The sequence below is a fragment of the Falco naumanni genome, chromosome 15 (genome assembly GCF_017639655.2).
Source record: "Falco naumanni isolate bFalNau1 chromosome 15, bFalNau1.pat, whole genome shotgun sequence".
NCBI lineage: Eukaryota > Metazoa > Chordata > Aves > Falconiformes > Falconidae > Falco > Falco naumanni.
The window spans coordinates 17426260-17449146 of record NC_054068.1 but is presented as its reverse complement, the minus strand read 5'-3'; the positions used below and the strand labels follow the sequence as shown (position 1 = coordinate 17449146).

Here is a 22887-nt window from a genome sequence, read left to right as displayed (position 1 = left end):
TATAAAAAGAATTATTTAGAACATCTAATGTATTAGCCTGAGGAATCTAGTTTTAATGTTGAGCATAAAGATACTAGTATTTTAAAATTTCGGTTTTGTTCCATTGAGATGCTCAGATAAAAGTCTGGTTCCTCTATGTCTGGTTTTAAAATAAGTATTTCTGTATTTGCTCTTTTTAGGAAATGAATAATGGCTGTGAGTTCTAATGTTTTTCAAGTTAGAGTTGCACCATGATTGAGTGGATTTAAAGACTGAAATGTAGACAGTTGCAATAAATACGAATGACTGAGTGTTGTAAATGAAATAATTTCTCCATTAAAATCAGTTGCAACATTCCCATTAACTTTTACAGGTTCAAAATGGTATTCTCTGTGTCCATAACACCTTCAAAATAATTTATTTGCTTTATTTTCTATGGTTTTTTTTAATGTTATGGTTGTGTCGTGTAAACTCTTTTGCTTGTTTTATTTCTTGCTGTGCCTTTTGACTCGTCACAGTTGCAAAAGTAGAGCCCAGACAGGAGTCACTATTTAACCTTTTGAGATTTTCTGAAGTTTGGTGGGGGTTTTTTTGTTTGGTTTTTTTGGTGGGTTTTTTTGTTTGGTTTTTTTTTTTTTTCTCCAGTAAGAATTCAGACTCTGTGGACATTTAATCACTGATCTTTTTTATCCCAGACTGCCCAGGTTTTCTGTGATGTTCATCATATCAGACTTTTTTCTTAAAACTACTGTTCAGTAGCCAGAGCTTTCATGACCAACCAATTTTAAAGCTCTGGTGAGTGCAAAGGGGAGCCTGAAAATGCAAGCAGCGTTGTGCGGTGCTGACTTAGAGTGGCTGATCCCTTGATTTGCAAACAGGTATCGTAACTTCTGGCCTAGGAGGTTTGGTCTTTGAAAACTTGCCGTTTGTACAAGTGGGGCAGCAATACAGGTTTTGTATCCCCGGTCCTGGGCAGGAGTTGGTTTGGTCTTCACGAGGGCGTGTGTTGGGAAGGAGTAGAGGGCGTGAATTTTCCCTTAGCATTGCAAATACACACCCTTCCTAGAAAAGATGAACAAGACTAGGTGTTGGGCTCTAGGTTTGGTAGTCAAAGCTAAAAGAAGAGCTTCAACAAGCTATTTAAGAAAGAATCGATTTTCTTGACGTTCTTTATATGAGTTATTAGTAAGCAAGCATCCAGTCTCTCTTGTTACAGTCTCAATGTCGATTCCAACAGATTTCAGTGGGGCCAAGATTCAAGTGCCCTTGTAGTATAAAAGGCTGAACTGTCGTAGTTTTAATGCACTGATTTGCATGAAGAATCAAAACTGTGATTCATAACAAGTTCAGATGAGGGTTTGTTTGCCTGCAGTCCATTGACTGAAATCGGCATATGCCTGCAGTATCCATGGGTTTGCTGTGGCAGTAGGTTATGGTACTTACGCTTAATATATTTATCAAAACCTGAGATGGCGTTTGAACTCCTGAGATCAAAGGAAACAAGTAGTAGTTTGTAAAGCAGTGGTATGTGTTGCCAATGAAAAGATTTTATTCTTTCATTGGTTCGGAGCAAGGGTGCTCTGAGATCTTTAGATTCAAAAGTTTATGCAAAACCTCAGTAATTGCTATGGCTAGGTCATTTGCAAAGCATCCCAACACCACCACAAAACACAAAAATAACTGGACTAGGTGCTGCTCTCTGTCCCAGGGAAACCCAGCAGGGGGGACCCCTCAGGAGTATACCTGGGCAGACCAAATTGCTGGATGTCGCCTTTCTTTTGAGTGCCTGCTGTCAACTACAGCAATGCTCTGAGATGTTTGTGAGGGGTCTGAGCAAGGGATCCTTTAGAAAATAATTGGAGAAATTGGAGAAAATAATTTAGAAAATAAATGGAGAAACTGTTGACTGCAACAAGAATTATTTCACAAATAACATCTTTCCCAAATTATTTTACTAAAATAGACAAGAACCCCTTGTTCTATTTAGAATGATTTATAACTGTTCCCAGCTGATCACAAAGTGTTTCTAAATTAAAAGCCATTAATTATAGCCTTATATAGATACAAAGATATGCAAGAAGTGCTTTGTAATTCCAGCTCTGCACTTCAGGTGAGAGCTTTTTAAATTACTTGGACCGTTGGAGCCACCTGCTTGACTAAATGCTGAGGGCCCTGTGTTTCAGTACTCATCAGTGCATTGCAGTGTTAACATTGTTACTGATTTTTCTCATTTCTCCAGGGCAAATACTAATTAATGGATACAATTCACAGCTGATTAGCTGTAGTTTCTTCAGTAATTACATTCGCAGACTAACTGTTCAGAAGAGGATTTCTAACCCAGTTCTTATTTCACTCTAAGCTTAATTTGTTTTTTGAATTGTTTAGGTCCTTAAGATAATAACCATTTTATTTTCTTTTGTTGTTATAGGTACCATTAGATAATAAGGAAGTTTAATCTTAGAAGTACTCACTGATAATTGTTGCGTGCCTTCAATGGATTTCTAACTCAGAGACAAAAAATAAATTTAAATATTTTTTAGTTACCGTCCATTCCAACAGAAGCCTAAATATGCTGGGTTCTGACCTCAGTGCCCGAGTCACACACGACAGATAGGGTCTTAAATGCGGTAGCCCAAGAACAGAACGTATCTAAGGATAGGTACTTGTAACTTTTAGCTTTGACTTTCCTCGTTACATCATTTCCTTCCACAGTCCTAATAAAACGGAAAATTATGTTGTCACTTTCCTTATTGTCTTACTTAAATAAACCAAAAAGGAAGAGAACCACTTGGCAACCGGAACAGCAGTAGCTGTGGCATGAGGAATACACGTAGATCAAAACAATGTAGAATTTTACTCCTCAAGGTAAAAATCAGCTACATTTCCATTTTGAGGCACTGGAGCCCCTAGGATGCTAAGCTCATTAAAATAGGATGGGGTTTGCTCCCACTTATTTATCCAATGTTGGAGCTATACTTGCCTATTGTACCTTTGCACTTAGGTAAAATTTGAAAGCTTGATTATCATTATTTATTTATTTATTTATGGTTACAGTAGAAAGAACAGCTCTATTGAAGACGTTTGAGTTTTTAATATAAATCCTTCTTAGTTTGCCACTAACCGAGATGAAAAAAATCTATCCTGTCGATCTCACTGTTGCGCTGAAGTACCATGTCTTTGTGCAACAAATCTGCACACACATATCCTTATGTGCCAAAACAGTAATTTGAATGTGCAATTTTATTTGAATTTTTTAATCTCCAAAAATGGGTGACATCTGGGCTTTTAAAAATGGATGACATTGCTTGAGTATCTGCATAGCTGGGGGTAACAGAGTTTTAATAGCTATGAGGCAGCCTACATATTGTGTTTAGACCTCTGTTGCTTAACATGTGATATAGGTTGAAAGATTCAGCATGTTAAGTACACAAATGGAACTTCATACTTCAGAAAGAGGGATCTCATCTCGTATTCCTTCTTCCGCATGATTGTTTTCTGAGTTTGTTGATGTCCTCTTTCGTCAATCAGACAATTCATCAGGTACACGAGACTCAGTTCTTTGTGTCCGTCTTCCTTCTTGCATCCTCTATCACTATAGTTTCCTCCCTTTTTTTCTTTTCTTTTTTTTTTTTTTTTTTTTTTTTTTTGTTTTTCCTCTAGATTTTTGGTCTTATTTTCAGAAATGGATTTTGGAGTTTTCAGGGAAAGAGCCTTTCTTGAAAGGATCGCTCTGGCCCCTCCACTGCTCTAGGATGCTGGAGGAACCTGGGGAGAGTCAAGGTCTGAAACACTTCCCTGCTACAAACAGTCTTGCACCAAGTACTGCAGGAGAATTGAGCTGGAGCAAAGTGGTTTTCCTTTCAGGACAGGGTCAGCCGCTCGGAAAGCACAACGGCCTTTCCTGCTTGGAAAGAAGAGTCTGTGCAAGTGCATGGTTACCCATCCTCATGCACTTGTTGCAGAGCTTATGCTGGTGGTGTTTGCTGTTGTGGTTTGGCAGGGGGGCAGGTCGGCCGAGATAAAACTAAGCCTTCCTGAAAAATTTGCTGTACGGAACTTGAAAATGGGAGTTAAGGGAAGAATGTGGCTTTAGCAGCAATGACGTGGCAGGGTATTGCAGGGACAGCACAGGGACATTTCTCTGATTTGCTACTCTTACGTTGCAGCGTGCACTGTGCCTGATAATAGAAATGGGAAAATGTGAAGGCTTGTGATTTAGTGTTTTAGTGGTAGCGGCGTAACAGGCGTGGTGTCTGTTCCTTGAAGCAAAGGCTCTAGGTGTCTGCCTGTGCAGGGACCACCCGCAGAAAGAGTTACCAGACTACCTGCTTTTTGGAAGTGCCGTTTGAAGGAATAAGGCTCACTAATGAACCAATTAACCAAATGCTGATAATCTTTCAATTCTATGCTCAGTCTGTAAAAGCAAAAGTACTTGTCGTCTTCAACAAATATTCAGAGTTGAGAATATGGAGGAAATGACTCTGTGGCATCCGGGAGGATCATTTCAGAACGCTCCTGCGTGAGGGGAGATGCACCTCGGCAGGAGCAAGTGGGTGCTCAGCCTCCTCCACCCCAGGTAGATCTCAAGGTCTCAGTGTGATAGTTTCTCTGATTTGCAAAGTCTTCTGGTGTTAATATCCACTGGGGGTGTGGGAGCTCAGCTGGAATGAAAGATAGACAAAGGGGATTGCTTGGCTTTTTAATTTTGTGGAAAGAATGGGATTTTAAGAACAATGCTGCAGATTCTCCTTCTTCCCCTTATTGACCTTCATCTCTTTAAAACCAGGTCTACTTGGAATAGTAATATGCCAGCTACTTCTAGCTGCAGCAATCCTCTGGATCAGGATCATCTGCAGAAATATTGTAATGTGTGCCAGGAAAGATGTAGTAGAGTCGAAATATCTTTTTGGGAGAATATTCTCTTTCTAATGGACACTTAATTTCCAAAGTCACCTCTAGGTCTGTGGGGTGGCTTTGCTACATGGACAAAGAAATTTGAAGAGATACGCTTGGATATCTACCATGTACAGACCTGGGGGTGCAGAGTATGTAACAACAATAATAATAATAATAATGTTGACTCCAGTCTAGTACTGACTTCAAAGGACATCTGCAAAGTTACATCTTATCTGTTTGTTGTTTTGTTTTTGTTAGGGTTTTCTCAACTTTTTCTATGCCAGTGAGGGGGTAAAGAAAAGTTTGTTGTGGCATACATTAAAATCCAAATATTTATTTTTCTTTCAGTTTGGAAACAATAACAACTACATGAACATGGCAGAGGCAAATAATGCGTTTCTTGCTGCAAATGAGGTAGATGTTTTTCTTTTTTATCTATGCTCATGTTCTGCTGTTTGCTGTGATAATTTAACAGACTTTGAATGGATGAAGAGTGAAGTGCCGAATTTCTGTGTGTTTTATGGAGCACAAAATAAAGACTTTAATGAGAAAGAAAATAACCTGACAGCTCTCCATTACTAGTCAATTTAGCTGTCCATAAGGCTGTTACTTACATAGCATGTCAATAGAAACAAATCTGCTTTATGTATGAAAAAAATTATAAACAGAAGGAAACAAATAAAAGGCACAGTAGGTGTACATTTTGAAAGCAAGCTTAGTAATAGTCGTTACTAGCTAATACACTAATTTCTGTTATAGATATAAACGTTTTAATTTGGGTTCTTAATACTCATGTAAGCTAGAAAACAAAAACCAGCTTTGTTGCAGGAGGTGTATGTGTTGCATGAAGGAAACTTCTGACCAGGATCAAGAACAAACCCATGGCCGAGCTGGTGGAGGCTGGCTGGGCTGCAGAGCCTGGTGTATTTGATCCCTGCCTCTGAGAATGGAAACAGGAGGAAAGTATGGCAGCTACCGTCACCGTGTGTTTGTTACAGTGGCCCTGCCATACAGCCAGTTAACAGACTGTCAGCATGCTAATACCAACCCCAGCTCCAGGCACAAACACTTATTGCTAAAACCCCACAGCGCTAAAAACCTTTATTCCAAAGGGAAGGATGGAAAGTGTAAGATGCACCGCCTAGTCACGTGCATAGCAATACGGAGAACAAAACCTGACGGTTTGTATAGGGCGCATGCCATAAATGATCTTCCCAACACGAGGAAAGGTTAGAAAACTGGGCAGCCTTGATTGTACATGTTGTAAGTGGTGATGCAGTCGCAGATGTTCTTGTGCACTTAAAAAAAAAAAAAAAAGCCATCTCAGAGAAAATAGGCAGAAAGGTATAACAATAAATATGAAGGTTAGAATTAAGAGTTGTATTTTATAAATCATTTATACAGTGGTCACCATCTCTTTTTACCCAGCAAGACTGCTTAGATAAGGGAATATTGTTTGGCACTAGCTCCAGTGTTATTTGTGATAATGAACACAAACCCCATCTGTAATGACAACATGATGTTTCTTTCTGTAGAATTTCTTTCCTACATTTGAATCAAACATTGATGAAAGCTCTGCTGCCAGCAGCTGTTCAGAGACAATTTAATTCCAGCTGTGATAATTCACCGTGTCAGACATTGGCTGTTATATGTTGATACAACAGTTCTCCAGATTTGCATTTTTATCAAAAGGAACAAATGTTTTAAACATTTCAGTACAGATGGCATTTAAACATGCACACATTTTTTTTTTTTAAATGTGTAAGATATTAACTTTTCAAATATTTATAACTTTGAAAAATGTGATTGTTAATATAAATCCCACAAACGTTATACCATCTTTTGGTCATAACAGCACCTTTCTGCAATCCCAAATTGCATAGTATTCAGGCTCTTTTTACAGACTGAATAGCCCAGTGATTTGGATTTAAGACTACTTCACTCTGGGGCTTGCTTTCTTCTTAGATTACATCTATTTTATCTTCTGTCTTAGGTCCCTTATATGTTTTTACAAAAAGATATATACATGTTTGGATAAGTTATATTGTGAGAATTAAATTCACATTTAAAAAAATGTGAAGGTTTTCATCAGTTTACTCTCCCTTTTGTAGCAAGCTATAAGTATGAAGACAAATGCTGCTTTTCTAAGTAAAATATTGTATTATTATCTAGCTGTGTTATATATTTATACAGCTGTCCTAGAGTTATTCTGTTAGATGGGGAAAAAAAGATCCAGTTCTTATAATTACTACTATCTCATGAATATGTCAAGTAAAGAGAGGTTCAAATGTACTATAATAATACTGATTTCAGTGAACCCTTTTGTTTGAACAAGGAATAAAAATATGATTAAGTGTTAGCGTTCGCATTAAAGCATGAACCTAACTTTACAATTACTGCATTACAATGTATTTAATTACAGTTTTTTTACATTAACATGAATGCAGCTTTCTCGCTGTGATTTTGGGCCTGAGCGCTGCTAAACTAGAAGCCCATTTTATTCCGGTAAATAATGCCTTAAGAGTGTAATCCTAGAGCACATTCAGGCTTAGAAACCACACGTTTGCTTTATGTTTTCTGTCTCTATGTCATGATTACTATGACCCATTTTAAAGCACCTTAAATATTTATTGAAATAATATTTCAAGTGTTAATTACAGTGGTAATGAAAACAGCCAAATGCCACATATCAAGAATGAGTGTTTATCCGTATTGTTAATGTGATATGTTAGATTTCATTAAGCAGTAATGGGGTAGCAAATGAGTCACAAATTACAGTTGCATCTGTTACTAGACCACATTAGTGCCAAAATAACTGCAAATGCAGCCATAGGGTTACGTTCATTAGCCAACCACTTCTCCTGGCCAATCCATCCTTTGTGTTTGTGAACTACGGGGTCCACAGGAAGAAAAATTCACACCTTTTGTAATATAGCAGCGGGGAAGTCAAACGTCTCCCTAATCCAGGCCCAGCTTTCCCATCCAGAATTAAGTTACAGTCTTGCAGTTGGAGCGAGATAGGGAGGGTTTCGGCAGACTCGGAGGGTGCTGCAGACTGCAGCAATCTGGGACCTCATCATTTCTGGTGTGAGACCAATAATGACAGCTGACAGGTTCTATATGCAAGCAAAGGTTTTTCTTGTGTTTCAGTTTCCATCTTCTCTCAAGCGGTTATTAATTTATATCATCATTAACAGTTTGAAGGATGACAATTTGCAGCAGTTAATGAGATCTTTCACTGAACTTATCATTTTTAAATTAACTGGCATTAAGTCACTCTTTCAAACAATGTAAATAATACATAAAACAATTCCCCCCCCCCCCCAGCCCCCAACTTGAATCGTGAACTAACGCAAACAAACAAATCTCAGAGCAGCCTTGCATGTCCAGAACAAGACAAGAGTGCCTATTTTAGGATTGCCAACTGCCCAATTTGATCAAGACAGTTCTGATTTGGGTACCTTTAAAATGGCCTAATTTCAAGCACTGAATTTCTATTATTAAGTAGCAGTGGACCTGAAATAATATATGAAAGTTCATTTAACTCGCACGAAATTTGAATAAGCATAGCTCATTTGTTTCCCAAAGAAAAGTCAGCAATGTTGAAGCCAGATACAGACTCTACTTGAATAAAGATTATCTTTGACAGGCACATGCACACGTACAAACACGCACAAACCCTGAAGATAACTGGCAGTAAATGTTTTTGCTCAAGGCATCTTAACAGGTGTTTAGTTCATAACAAACCTACTGTTCAAACAAAGCTGGCTTGCTTCAGAAAGCACTGGAAGCTGCTGTAATCACCCTCTTTCATACGTGTCTCTCCTCCAAATTACAAGCCTTGTTTAAAAGGGTGCATTGTACTTTTGGGATGGAAACGAAAAGAAATGAAGACCAGAATTACTATATTTCATGTTTATTAGTGGATAAAAAGGAAACAAAAGATGTGAAATGGTCAGTGCTGAATTAATAGGGGTGTGTGTGCGCGCGTTACAAAATTGTCAGTATTTTATGAAGCATGAGAGTAATGTAAGCTGTTTGTGCTCTTTTACGAACATATCAATAAACTGGCAATTTGTTATACAGCCAAATCCAATGTAGCTGATATTCAGACTAACAACAGACAGATGTTGCTAATTAAGTACACATTAAAAAACTGTTAATACTGATACTCCATTAAAACCATATGATAATGAGACTTAAATCTTTAATCAGAATGATCCACAAACCTCTTCAGCATACACAAAAATTTTGTGGCGTATAGAGTTTGCATTTGGGAACAAAACAAGGTTTGGACCTCGGGTCCGGAGGTCGTTGCCGAGAGCGGTGTGCCCTAACGTGGTTTGCCTTGTCCTGTCCTTTTCTAGCAGACGTTCCATACGCCAAGCCTTGGGGACGAGGAGTTCGAAATCCCACCCATTACCCCCCCGCCCGAGTCAGACCCTGCACTGGGGATGGCAGATATACTGCTGCCCTTTCAGGGCCTTGGTGACCAGCTGCCTGTACAAGGAAATGAATTTACACCTCAGTTTCCCCCCCAGAGCTTGGATCTTCCCTCTATTACGATATCCCGAAATCTCGTGGAGCAAGACGGTGTCATCCACAGCAATGGATTGCACATGGTAGGTCCGGTTCTTTGTGTGATTCTGTTGCCTAATGCTGTCTGTCAAAGCAGAGTAATGTAGATTTGTGTCATCTCTAGTTTTAATTGACCTCTCAGAAGGTCTGTATGATTTCTTGGTGTTGTAGCCTGACTAAGCATTTGCTAATGTTCTGTGTTGTGTGCAGATGTATTCTGTATGAATGATGACACGTGTTGTCAGTGTTACACAGCAAACAATGATCTGCTATTATTCAGTTCCCTAAGGCAGTTGGCAAATGGTGAAGGGTTTGGTATTGGTGGATTCGGGAAGATAAACATGGCTGTTAATGTACGGTGCAATGTTATACGGTCTGTTAACAGATCTCTTGTGAAGAAGCAGACAGGCTTTATAAACAAAGATTTTTAATTTTGGGAATGGACTTGGAAGCCCATGTCCATTGACAGCATCTGCATCCCAAGTGCTGCTGAAGTTCAAAAATGTGTTGCACAGTTGACACTGGCACCAAGAGTTGAAAGACCATTGTGTTGGCTAGGGTGAACGACAGCGCTGAGAAGAAATTGCTTGTGTGTATTTCAACTCTTGGACCCACATGTGAAAGCCATCAGGGTATTTTGGAAGTGCAGGGTTGAGAGTAGCTCAGAAAAAGTGCCAGAAACAGTATGCCAGCAGTAAAAAAAAACACGTATTTCCCTATATTCTGTATATTCTATGGGCTAAATCTTCATAAGTGGTAATTTATTTATTTATTTATTTTAAATTAAACTCATAATAGAAGCAACAGGGATGTATTACCTTGACAAATGCTCAGAAATACCAGGCAATAAGAAAACTTTGTTCTGTCCATTGCTGTTGTTGGCCATAGAGGCTGGGGCAGGTTGGGCTATTTCTGAGCCCTCTGGAAAGGGGAGGGATGATCAGGATGTGGGGAAGGGCTGAGTGCCGGCGACAGTTAGGCTAATTCCAGTGATCATTCCTGTTAATTAGAACAATCAAAGCCAAGGCCTTACGGAGTCTTCTCCAGAATCCATACAGGCTGTGTGGCTGTGATCTCGGTGGGAGGCTATACAGTGCAGTTTCCGCTTTCATGTTGTGTTTCCCTTTCAGCTTTGGGGGATCTCCCTGCTTGGGTTTCTCAAAGATTTGTGCAGTAATGTTCATACTCGCAGTGATGAGACACAGCTGTGAATCAGTTTATCATACTTAGCATTTTAAACTCGGTGGTTACAATTAGAATTAGTTTCTGTATTGCATATTGAAGACAGAGTGAATGTTTAGCTTGAACAGATTTTTTACGCTGACTATTTTTTTCTGATTAGCTGTTTTATATTGGAGCTTTTTCTAAACTTGGTGTAGTGAAAATGGAGATTTACTGCAGGACAGTAATAAAGGTCATCGTGTTGTCATGTTATGATTTCATATAAATATTTTTTTTTTCTTTTTTATTATTCTGGCAAGTGAAAATTAATTAAAGTTTTACAAATCAACATGCAGCAAATATGAATTCTGCAGGCTCCTGGCTTTGTTGCAAATTTTAATATACCTTGGAGGTCACAAAGTGTAGCTAGCACTAATACAGAATTAAGCACAAACTGCTCACTACTGAGGAGGTACAGAATTCAGTAATTCCATAGATACAAAGCTGACACTGCCTAAAAAGAAGCCTTGGAGGATATGGTACTTCTTTTCGGATCCCATTTTGCATGGGATTTTGTATGCACTGGACACGTTGGGTGAATATTAAAGGAAGATCAGAGTTAAAAAAAAAAACAAAACGTAAGAGCCAGGAATGTTGTGTCCCAAAACTAAAGTAATGGAGTGTGTACATATAGGCTGGATCAGTGTTGTGTTACATGTGTGACAATCCCCTCAGTGTTATCAAGCAGTTTGTAACCTAGCCCAGTTTTGTCTTTTAATTTTGCATCCTTTCACCAAATGTGATTCTTTGATGATGCTGCCACCCTAGCAGTGCCAGCCAGAAGAGGCATCCTGGTTAGATACCTCTTCTCTCACCTCTTCTTGCTCTGGATGAGAGGCATTACATCTTTTCCTTTTTTTCTGGACTGTGCAATGTAGAAATTAATGGCATCTTTTACACTGACTTTGGTGGTAAGAATTTCTTCCCGTATAGGCCAAAGAGAAGATCTAGAGAAACTCATGACTTCTTATCCCAGTAGTCCAGTGGTATTTTCTAGGGTGATTGCCAGCTCAGAGCTGTGGGCTGGGAACTTGTGTGTAGTTTTGCTGCAGAGAATTGATGAGGAATAGTGTGATTTGATACAGGGGAGCCACACAGGGAGGTTCGTGTGTCACTCTTCCTCACAGCTGCTTGATTTGTTTTATACCGTGAGATGGAGCGGCCCCTGCCATTGTATTTTTACTCAGTAGCCTTGTTCTCTTCCACTCATAAATGCTGGGTAGCTTCAGGAAGTCAAAAAACATTAACAGAGGGTCCTTGCATAGGTTTCCCCTAACTCACATAGCTCTCTAGTACTCAGATTTTCCAGCAGTTAATCTGTATTTCAAAAATAGAAAATGAAAACATTCTATCATATTTTATGTGAAAAACGTGCACTTTATTAAACTGGTAAATATTTATTAATAATATTAGAATTCATCTTTAAATTAGACGTTTCATGAATTACCTTGCCTTGGAGCTATAAAAACTTTATTGCAGCAATAAAAAAATGTAAAGGAGGCATTTTGACTATGAAATTTCATTTCATGGTCAATTGAATTTACTATATCTGAAAGAACTAAAGATGGGGTTGTAAAATAATTACGATGTTCGTATACACTTACAGAACAATGTTCTTATCCAGCGATACAAGGATAGTCTTATTTAAAGGCTTTATTAATAGTGTATTGCTAATCACTAAAGCTTCTTTAGCTGAATACAAACTTAAATTCTTTTAATATGAACTGCGTTGAGTTTATTGGTTATCTTGTGAAGCATTAAGAGAGCTTTACTGTAAGCAATATTTAATTTGGATGAATGTAGTCCTACTCTGTTGAAAAGTCCAGTAGAAGAATTTCACCTTGAAGAAATGTCATGAGATTTTAAATCACAAATGTTGAAAAAATGAAATGGGCTTGGACAGAATTATGATTAATACTGTGTGTCTTTGGCTTTTTTCTATGTACTACCTGACATGTTCACCTATAAACTTGAATGCAGAATCGCTGGAGGCATGGTTAAAAATAGGTTATGTCAAGGTTTTCCTATGTCTCCCTTAGGGTATGGAGTTGGCTAGCTACCGACTCGTAATACTTCTGCAAGGATCTCACATATTTCCCACAGGAAGGCCAAAAAACCCTCCCACCAAACAAAATACCCAAAACCCACAAAAACCCCCAAAAGGAATAATTCTCTTTTTAACATGTTCTTTGTATATTATTATAGTGAAAAAATCATTCACGGTGCAAGAAAGATATTTATTCTCAGCATAAGTGTGGCCTAGCAATTATTAAAAGATCATATTGATGAGTTAACAATTAGTCATACTATTAAGATATACATACTATGGAAAGAGTGACAATTTGCCACTATGCTGATTAACTTCATTATTATTGGCAACAAACACAACACATTCATCTTGCTTAAACACATTTGTCTCCATTCAAAAACAGACAACAGCAGCAAAAAGAGGAGAGAAAATGGAGGCAGATAGAGTAATTTTAAGATTTTAGTAATATGCAAATGAAATCCTGATGTTCAGAAATGAGTCACTGAAAAATGGAGTGTTGATGTACATTTGACTTCAAAGAACACATGGATTTACATGATGCAAATATTATCCCCATAAATACTTGAATGTAAATAAGTAGAAATCAACAGCGGTATCCTCATTAAAAATCAACCCCCAATATTTTATATTAATGCTCTCTTTTCTGTTGAGCTGACCATAGAAAAATTATTTTAATCTGCAAACTGTGGCAATTCTATAAAACTACAACTTGTGCTCCTGAGGGTTCCTTTTTTTAACACCTCTCTCTAATCTGCCCAGCCTGCTGAGTAGCATTGACATCAGTAGTACATCAATTTCAGAAAGTGGATTATTTTTACTAGACAGCTATTGTGACATATTGGGTCAGTCATAAATGAAAGATATTCATGCAAGCATGCAATACTTGTAATGAAGTCTCACTCTGACCTTCTGTATGATTGATTCTGTAATTTAGTTTTCTCAGGCAGTGCCTGAAATGAAATGAAATCATGTTGAACAAGTTTTGAATACCCACAGTGCACCAGGAGAAGAAAAATCTGCAGCCCCAGAGGCTTGAGAGAGAGCAGCTGAACGATTTATCTCCATGCTATTATAGCCTTTGCCAGCATTCAACGTTTCTTTTTTTTTTTTTTTTCTTTTTTTTTTTTTTTCTTATTTGGCTTAAGTACTTAATTCTGCAGGTAGCTGTAAATGGGAAAATAAAATGCTGTTCAGATTTAAAATGACAGGACAGGAGTATGTGCAGGGGACTGATAAAATATCTTGAATAGAACTGACCTTTCATGTAGCTGAAAGTTACTGGGGGATTCATCCTCATAATTACCATATAGATTATTTTTATTTCTTTCCTGCAATGAAACATTTCAGAGAGCAGTAGTGCTGATTGAATGAAAATTGAACTTGTTAACATTCTTTTCAGCTTAGCCTGTTGTACATAACAGAAGGTTAGCTTTGATGAATTTCAAAATTCTCTTTCTGATATCTAAGAAACAGACAGTAAAATAATTGTCTCTTTTCAGTCTGATTTTTTCTTTTATTCAAAAAAGTACAGATGTTACAAAAACAGACTGATAATTTTACATATATTGCTCCCTATATTACTTATGCCCCTAGAGGAAATGTGTTTCCTATTTGATGAAGATTTGAGCCTGTTTATATTTTATAATTGTTACAGTGCTGTCACTGCATTCAGGATTCTATGCAGATAAGGCTAATTCATAGTGGAATATGCTCATCTTTAATTACATTACTACTTAGGAGTGGCATTGTGCTCAAAGGCGTGATGGTGACTATTGCTTTTATTTCAAGAAGAGACTTCTGAAATAAATGGCTTGATGTGGCTTTAGAGAGCTGAGTTACAAATTTGAGCTTATTAAAGGCTGCATTCAACAGAAATATTAATGTTTCAGAACAGTGGTGCCTTTTACTTAAAGGTCTACATTTTTTTTAGTAATTTAAATTCCCAAATTACTAATTAACTTTAAATGATTAGATTAACAGAAGGTTGCAAGAATGAAAGCTGGAAAAGTTGCTTTAAAATTTGCGAAAGACAGTTAATTCACTACTCACCTGACTGCATCTCTCTAATTTATATGTTTAATTTTCCTTTACAAAGAAATTTATTTGTAAATCTCTCTTTTAATACCCAGTCTTTAATCTCCTATCTAGAGAGAATGCAGTAGGTTTTCAATTAATACAATGTTATAACAACATTGTTTAATGTGTTGCAGATGAAACTGTTATTTCATGGGTCATTAATGTGTTTAACGCCTGGAACGGTCTATTAAAACAAGCCCTTGTTATTGTTATGAACATGTTTATTGTCATCTTTAATACAAAACATACAAGTAATTCTGGAAGGTTATAATTATTCATTTATAGGAGTAGCAACTAGTCGTGCTAGAAAGAGAGATTATTTTCAGAGTTTTCTTATTTCTGATTTTTCTTTGATTACTTCAGCAGATTACTAAATTCAAGGTTTAAATCAACAGTGGCAGTCTGGCCTGTGTTGGACTTTCCCAGCAGGAATGGTGGCTGTTAGCACCACTATTTTTAATAATTTGTGGTACCAAGAAAAATTAATCTCAAAATTAAGTCATACCAAACGGAACGATGCTCTGGTGGCTCAGATCCGTGACATTTGGCTCTATACAGAACCTTTCAAGTGGTGGCGGATGCTTTATAAAATTAGACGTTTAGGACTCAGTTGGGATTTTGCAGCTGCGGCACCACTGCCAGCGCAGCGCTGACGCTGGTTCCTGCCCACAGGTCTGTGCTCTCTGCTTTGCTGATTAACTTTTAAGTCTTTACAGTCATCATTTTTTTTTTTTTTTATGGGTGTATAGTTAAATATTATTTTACGTCTCATGTCATGGTTGCGCATTTTTTAGTTACCTTTCAGAGAGTGTCTGTGCACAGCTCACGGGGCATCGGGGGAAGGTGGGTGATGGGCTGTAAATCCTGGAGGCAACAGACAGCAGTGGCTACTGCGCAGAAGCTCCATGCTACGACTTTAACACGGTGTGAAGATGGTGCTAGCCTGATGATGCACTAAATAATAGGGTTTGAATAGGTTTTCATGTCCTCAGTGACACTGTTATACTTGGTGTGGATAATATAGTCACTTCTCTGAGGGACATGCTCTTCCTTCCTTCCTCATCAATACAGGCATAATGGGCCATCTGTTAATGAGTCATTATGGTTGGAAAAGGAAATGTGTTCTGGTGTTCTCCTCAAAACCAGGCAACTTATAGTAACCACAAGAAAGGACGTGTCAGTAGGAAACGAAGTGGCAGCAGTTGCCAAAGACACCTATCTGAATAGCAGGTACTGCTGGTACTAAAAAAAAACATTTAATTAAAAAATTCTGCAAGTAGGTTGTTACCTATCAAGGTACATGAGGGACTCCCGCACAGAAGAAGAGAAACACAGTAACATTGGCAGAACAGTCTGGGGAAAAAAAAGACTGTGACTATTTTATATTAATAGTGCCTAAATCAAGATCTATCAGCTCCAGAAAATACTTTGAGGTGCCATATGAATATGTGGAAAATTATATACCCCACGGGGAATGCTGTCAGCAATTGGAGCAGAAGCTGAATCTCCGATATCCCTCAGAACAGAGCTCAGAAGGAATGCGGACGTATATGACTGTGGACACCAGCTCACCTTAAAGCCTGGGCCATGGGTTTAAGCTATTCTGCCTCCTGAGTTTAAACTCTAGAATCGGGTGCTGCTTTCTGAAGCCAGCCAAATGAGGCAGGTGCAGCAGCTGGTCTGGAGATGTTGTACCAGCCCAAGGGCTTTGTTGGGTCCAGGCACCCTTGTCCTTGGGTCACTGGAAAATTTCCTTTGAAATTCCTGCCGTTCTCTGCTGTCACCACCTATGTGTCCTCATGGATGGCTTACTATTACGCAGCTTCCACTTCAAGTTCTCAAGCTATGAAGAAATGCTCAGTCTCTACAGAGTATTAAATTATTTTGTGTTGTCACATAGGTGGATAAAAAAATCCCAAACAACTGGCTCTGGTAATACAAAAGATAGCGAGACAGTGAGACCTACTTTTCTGATTTGCTTTAAAAAACAGCAACAAAGAAACTCCAAAGTCCCCCAAACCCAAAGAAAAAATATACACCACCACCCCCCAAACACAGTTACCAACACTTGTAACAATTTTTAAACAAACAAATGCCATGTAACCCCCAAGTCTGTCCGCCCCAATTCCTTGCACAATTTCTGTTACCTTTGATAATGTTTGTTAGTTGTCATGCTTCCTTGCAGCCTCTCCCCACGTTGCTTACTGCATAATCGGGACCTTTGAAGTCTGCCTTTGATTTGGTAGCTGAAACACCTGAAGTTGCAGAGGTTGTAACAAAACTGCTAACAGCATTTATCTGACATTCTGGGACTTCATTTTAACTCTCCGGGGTTTGTTTGCAGTGTGCCGTCACTGTTTGCATACAGCAGACCTAAGCTTGTGCTGCTAATTTGGAGAGAAGCTCCCCATGCCAACAGACTCATCAGATCAGAGCCGAGATCTGTGATCTGAGTCACACATGTATTGTGATCATGCTGTTGGGTACCTTGTCCAAAAGGAGTGTGATTCAATATGCTTTAAAGTATGGTAGATGTTTGGGGAGAAGAGAGTGGAGAATCTGTTTTTAAATGCCTCTACGAAATGGTGTAAAAATTATACTATAAAGAAGCTGTGAATTAGGTGACGCTAAAGCATCAGTACCAGCTGCTGTGGATGGGTGGAGGGTCATCTGAAGCCCATGGTGCCGGTCATCTGCAGGAGCAGAAGGACTCAAGAGCAACCGAGGCACCCAAGTAGGATTGCCCCTTCCACCCATGCTGGGGACTCTGTGAGGAACCTGCTGGGTCACAGGAAGGCAAATGAGTAAGAACAAAGTTCCCGAAGAGCAAACACTCTGTGCTAGGATTGTGTGGCCTCTTGGGGAAGAATTATAAGTGTTCCAGAGAAAAGTCTTTGTCCCTTGGTTTATTAGTTGTGTGATTTTGGCCTGGCTGTGCACTTTCAGTATTTCTTCACCATGTAGTGAGACGTTTTGTTAGAGACAGCTGGGCATGAACAAATAGTACCACCAAAGGCCACAGAGCAGCGTTGCGGAGGAGCCTAGGCCTGGCCTGGCAGGTGCCCGTGTTGGTTGGCCGCTGTTCCTTGGCACCATCTTGCTTGGAATCACGTATCTGAGGTGGTGCTGTGCCTAATCCCCGAATGTGATTCCCTAGAAGAAATGGCTTTAACTGGTGACTCGGTGCTCCCACAGGACCCTTATCGGCCTGGATGAGGCCAGGCTGCCTGCTCTGAGGGAGCCGCGCCAGCGGGGGAGGCTGAAGGACACTGTCCATGCCAGGTGGCACAGCCAGCGTGGTTGTGGGTCAGACCCCAAAGAAAAGCAGGGGACTGTAAATCAGAAAGATTCCAATAAAACATGTTAAACTAACTCAGAGGTTGCAGCTGTATAGGAAAGTTCTGTCACATAGCAGGAGGTTAATTTCTGGAGACATCCGAGATCACCAGAACAGGAGGAGATGGCTGCTTGGTTTTGAGGTCTAAATCAGTGGGCCCTCACGTTTGTTGTTTCTGGTTGAGTTTTTGGTCAGGTTTTTGTTGTTTTTTTTCCCCTCTTCATGTCCCTTCTGTGGCTGCTCTCTATTAGAGCATATAACAGTAAATTCTGATTAATCTTTTTTTCTTTCTGATTAGAAAAAAGTAATTTCTGATGTAGTGGGACGGGGTAGGGAAGCACACAAACCAAGAAATTGCATATTCTTCATGTTCCTCAGGCAGCAGAACGTGGGTAAGCCTCCTGTCTCCAACTGATCTTTAAGATCTAGCTGCAGACTTTTTTTTTTTTTTTCCCTGAACTGACATGTACTGTTTGTTGTAGCCTTTATTTGGGAATTAAATTAGGTAAGGTTTGCTTTTCTAGAGAGACGCAAAGCAAAACATGGGAGTTTTCTCATTGCCAGAGAAAAGGAGCTGCTGCTTGTAGTGGATCTTCTGGTAACTGTGGTTTGACAGATCTATTAGTGATGGCACTATCTGTGGAGGGGAGAGGAAGGACACTTCTTCAGTGGTGGCAGCACCAAGTGCAACTGTTTTGTACTCTGTTAAGTAAGGATTTAATCTCTGACAGAGAAAAGCATCCTGTTGGTTTGATTTGTTTTGATTGGCAGTGAATTCCAATCTTGTAAAAATTTAGATTAATGGATTCTTTTATCTATACTTGTGGAGAAAAAGAGTATTGAGGATTTCTTCTAGAGATATGCTGACTTGCCCAAAAGTAAAGGGAGTAATTTACAGACAGGGACAACTGAGGATTTCACTCTTTGCGTTGCAGTGCATTTATATCCTTTAAAATATTACATCAGCTCATGGTGCATTGACAGTGACGAATTCCTAAGGCAATGGAATATATAATGTTTGAAGTTAACTTCTGAAGCCGGGGCACAGTGAGCATAACCATAAACGCTGGGTTCTGCGTAGTTATTTTTGTTGGCAGCTTTCTCACTTCCCTTAAAGTAGCTGCTGTGGTATGGGGTCAGAGTCCAGCCCTACGTCCTCCTGTAGGCGCTTCCACGGGCTCAGTCCTGACATGGCTACAAAGAGTCTTACTGGAGGTGTTGCCTGTGTAAGTGATTGAAGGCTGTAGACATTGATTTTAATCAAGACTTCAGTATTACTCAGAATGTTCTAAAGGGTAATTTCCCAGTTACATTTTTAAATATCATGTTGAATGTTGCTAGACATGAAAATTGTATCAGGGTAGAAATCCAGGATAAAACTACTGTATGTAAATGATCCTCAAAGTGCAGAGTAAGTGGAAATTAGGGCATCTCTCGATGTAATAGCTGGATACATTTATCTGTCAAAATAAATACTGGCTGTATTATTAGCTGTATTAACTACTGGATGCTTAATGAGTTGATAACAGAAGAACTAACTATCTTTTACTACCTTAATTTTTCCCTTAGTACTCAATGGTATGTTTTCCTTTCGCTGGCTCAGGTACAGTCATTGTTGAAAACACCTTTGATAATACAATATAAATTAAAACGTGGGAGTTCACACACTCCTTTTTTGTTTAAGTCTCATTGCTCTGTTGTTTGCTCTCCAGTGGCTTTTGAGGAATGGATATTTTATCAATTTTTGAGAAGTTACACTTTTACAAATCACAGTAAAACAAGTTATATATTTGGCATATGATGTATGAGAGATGTATCCTTTGGCAATATGACTAAACATGATTTCTTCAGCATGACTATCTAAATAGATTAGAATAGTTGAGAGTAGGATAGTGTGATGGACAGATATCCTTATGGTTCCTTTGAGGTGGCCTTCTATGCATCAAATGTAGAATGTCTTCGTAATGTGTGCTATTGGAGCTGTGCAAGAGGGTGGTGACAGAAAGCCAACGTGCTTAGGTACAGTCACCCTAATGTTGTTTAGAGAAGGAGGAAACATTTTGGACCAGGTTTTGCTTTTTTTTTAATCGACGTGTATAATTGAAGAGACCAGAGAGGTGGCTGGCATTCCCCTCTGTAACTGTCTCCATAGCTTAGGGTTTTTTGTAGCCTTGACTTAGGATAACAGTAGAGAGATCTGAGATAAAGTCATTTCAGTCTGCAGAGGAATCACACAAGTTATTTCTCTTTTTTGGTTTTCAGTTTCACACGTTATGTCCTTGTTTGATTGTCATGCTGTGTAAACCAGTGGTTGAATTTTGCCTGATGTGTTAAAACCACCAAGTTTTGCCTAGCTTCAATCCAAGACTGTAAAGCAGATCAGGCTCAATCAAAAGTTGATTCTCTCTGCTTGAGAAGTTCATGAATTTTTGTCAGAACTAATCTGTCATTTTTGCATAATGTTATGAAAATGCTGAACGCTTATAATACTCCTGTATCACACTTACTTGTGGTTAAGTCTATGTAAAAAAGCTTGTGATATTCTCTAAAATTTTCATAGTATTCTCAGTGGATTATTTTGGATACATAAGCTTTTCAATTTTCATGTAGTAATGTAATTAGGATGTCGTGTGGATGTTTTAGTGCACTTGTATTTCCATGCATGCTTCTGATATAAGATAATTTTCGTTGTTAAACATTTATTTGATAAAAAAATTGTGCATAATGACATGCTACTGCTCCTTTTGGTTCACTCTTGGTCTTTGTAGTATAAGGGAAAAAATAAGAGTTAAGAGAATTGAAGGAAATTTTGATTTTAGATTCTTCCTTAGAAGACTTTGTTTGCTCAGGAGCTATATACAAATGCTGTGGACTTTAATGTTGCTATTGACTAGCTCCTCTAGCATCTTGCTACTTGCCAAACCACTGTACAAATATAAAAAATTATTTATACTTCCTTGTCTGAAAGCTCTTCTAGAAGTAGGTACTGTAGGTTGTTGAGGCCCACAACACTGTACCACAAAGTAAAAAAATGAAATTCCCATTCCTTTCTGTGTGATTTTTTTTAAAGTGTTGATTAGCCATATAACTTAAATTCAAAGTCCAGAAAGTACATTGTTTGTTGTTGTCATATGTGCATATGATGTAAAGTATAAGAGATAGGAAATGATACAAAGTATTTTTCTTTATATAATATGTCTTAACTGTTAGGCACTAGATAGCCAGTTACCAAATATTGTTGTTTTCACATCTAGCTTTTACTGAAGTTTTTAAGATGAAAAAAAGAGCTTATATAATTAAGAAAATATACAGAAAAGAAAAATTGGTATTAAATAAGTGGACATAAAACACACAAGCATCAGATAGTGTCAGAAAAAGGGACAGTTAAGAATTCATGGGCTTGTGTATAAAATTAGATTCTGGGTCAGTGCAAGTCAAGAGAATTTAGTCTCAATAAAATCATAGATGCAACTGAAATGACAAGACTTGGCGTAAATGGTTTGTAACCCATGTCATCACATTTTGTTGCCTGGTGTAAAGGCCAGAAAGGCCTGTATTGTGTGACCATAAAGAGAGAACAAAAGCTAGCCTTTTAGGTGCAGAACACTTCCAAGAAAGTACTGTCTGCAAAATAGCAAAGAAAGTTAATTTCTGAGAGAAGGTCATTCTGATGATCTGCACCTTTGCTTTACCAGCAGAGTATTTCTTCGTGCAGTAAAGTAATGTCTATAAACTAAAATGAATGGAGTAATATGCAGAAATTGATATCCTTTTACAAAAGACTTTGAATGACTTCCAGATGCCGCTGCCAATACAAGTCACAATCAAAATGACCCTGTAGTTAACAGTAGTAAATTTTCACAGAAAGGTGCCCTGAAGCAAATGGGTATTTCAGCCGGTAAGTCTGATGTTTTGATCTTTCTATATCAAGTGCACCACTTTTGGCACATGCCTTCAACTCTAAGGAACTACACTCCTTTATTGGAAAACATTAGAAGAATTTAAGAAGTAGGAAAAGCAGCGTGGTGCAGTATGGATCATGAGCCAAGCTGGCAACGGCTTGGAATGCACGGGGAAAATAAGGGTGAGACTTAGTGTATAGGATCTAGATCACGAGCTTGTGGGGTTTACTTCATCTGTATTGCATCCAGGTGCCATGCTACATGTACTTTTATGCTAAGAAGGATTTCTTTTTTTCTGTACAGGCTTCGACAGAAAGACACGCGAGTGCCCAAATCAGAATTAATATGATTTATTGCTATAGGGAAGCAGTGTGCTGCAGCACTTGTATGTGAGATGGATGAGGCAGGCTGTGCCTCTCCTCTAACACACGTATAGCTGCTTTGTATGGCTGCACTTGTCCCGTCCAAGAAAAGGCTTCCAGGAGCACAGACCCACTGCCTCTCTTGAGGGAAGAGTGGTACAAAGTAAGAGGAAAGTCACTTGGGCTAAACTTACCTCCATGGTGACACAGATTTTTGAAAACGCGTTTGGGCTTATCCACACTTAATAAGAGAGCACTGGGAAGGTCGGACTCCTTTGTGGAAGTCCAGTGGACTGTATGCTGGGCTCCCAGAATCGCTGTTTTGTTCTGTCATTTCATTAAGGATCATTGCACCTGCTACTAATTGCAATGTAGGTTATTAATAATGAAAGAGTTTTCAAAATCTAATTTATTTCTCATGTTTCTGTCTGTTCAAACAATGGCTGTAGATTAATCAGGTTGCTGAATCAATTTGTGAGCTATTTA

At 38.6% G+C, this 22887-nt stretch overlaps 1 protein-coding gene across 3 annotated transcripts in view; it reads left to right on the top strand.

The window, feature by feature from the left end:
• Positions 1-22887, top strand: part of TOX3 (TOX high mobility group box family member 3) — an 82405-nt gene that overhangs the window by 52131 nt on the left and 7387 nt on the right. For 2 of the 3 annotated variants that reach the window (XM_040615315.1, XM_040615312.1), the window contains exons 2-3: positions 5224-5289; positions 9243-9497. In XM_040615315.1, coding sequence (XP_040471249.1) covers positions 5224-5289; positions 9243-9497 — 321 coding nt within the window. The remainder of the gene's footprint in view (positions 1-5223; positions 5290-9242; positions 9498-22887) is intronic. The other variant, XM_040615314.1, reaches the window with a different exon arrangement.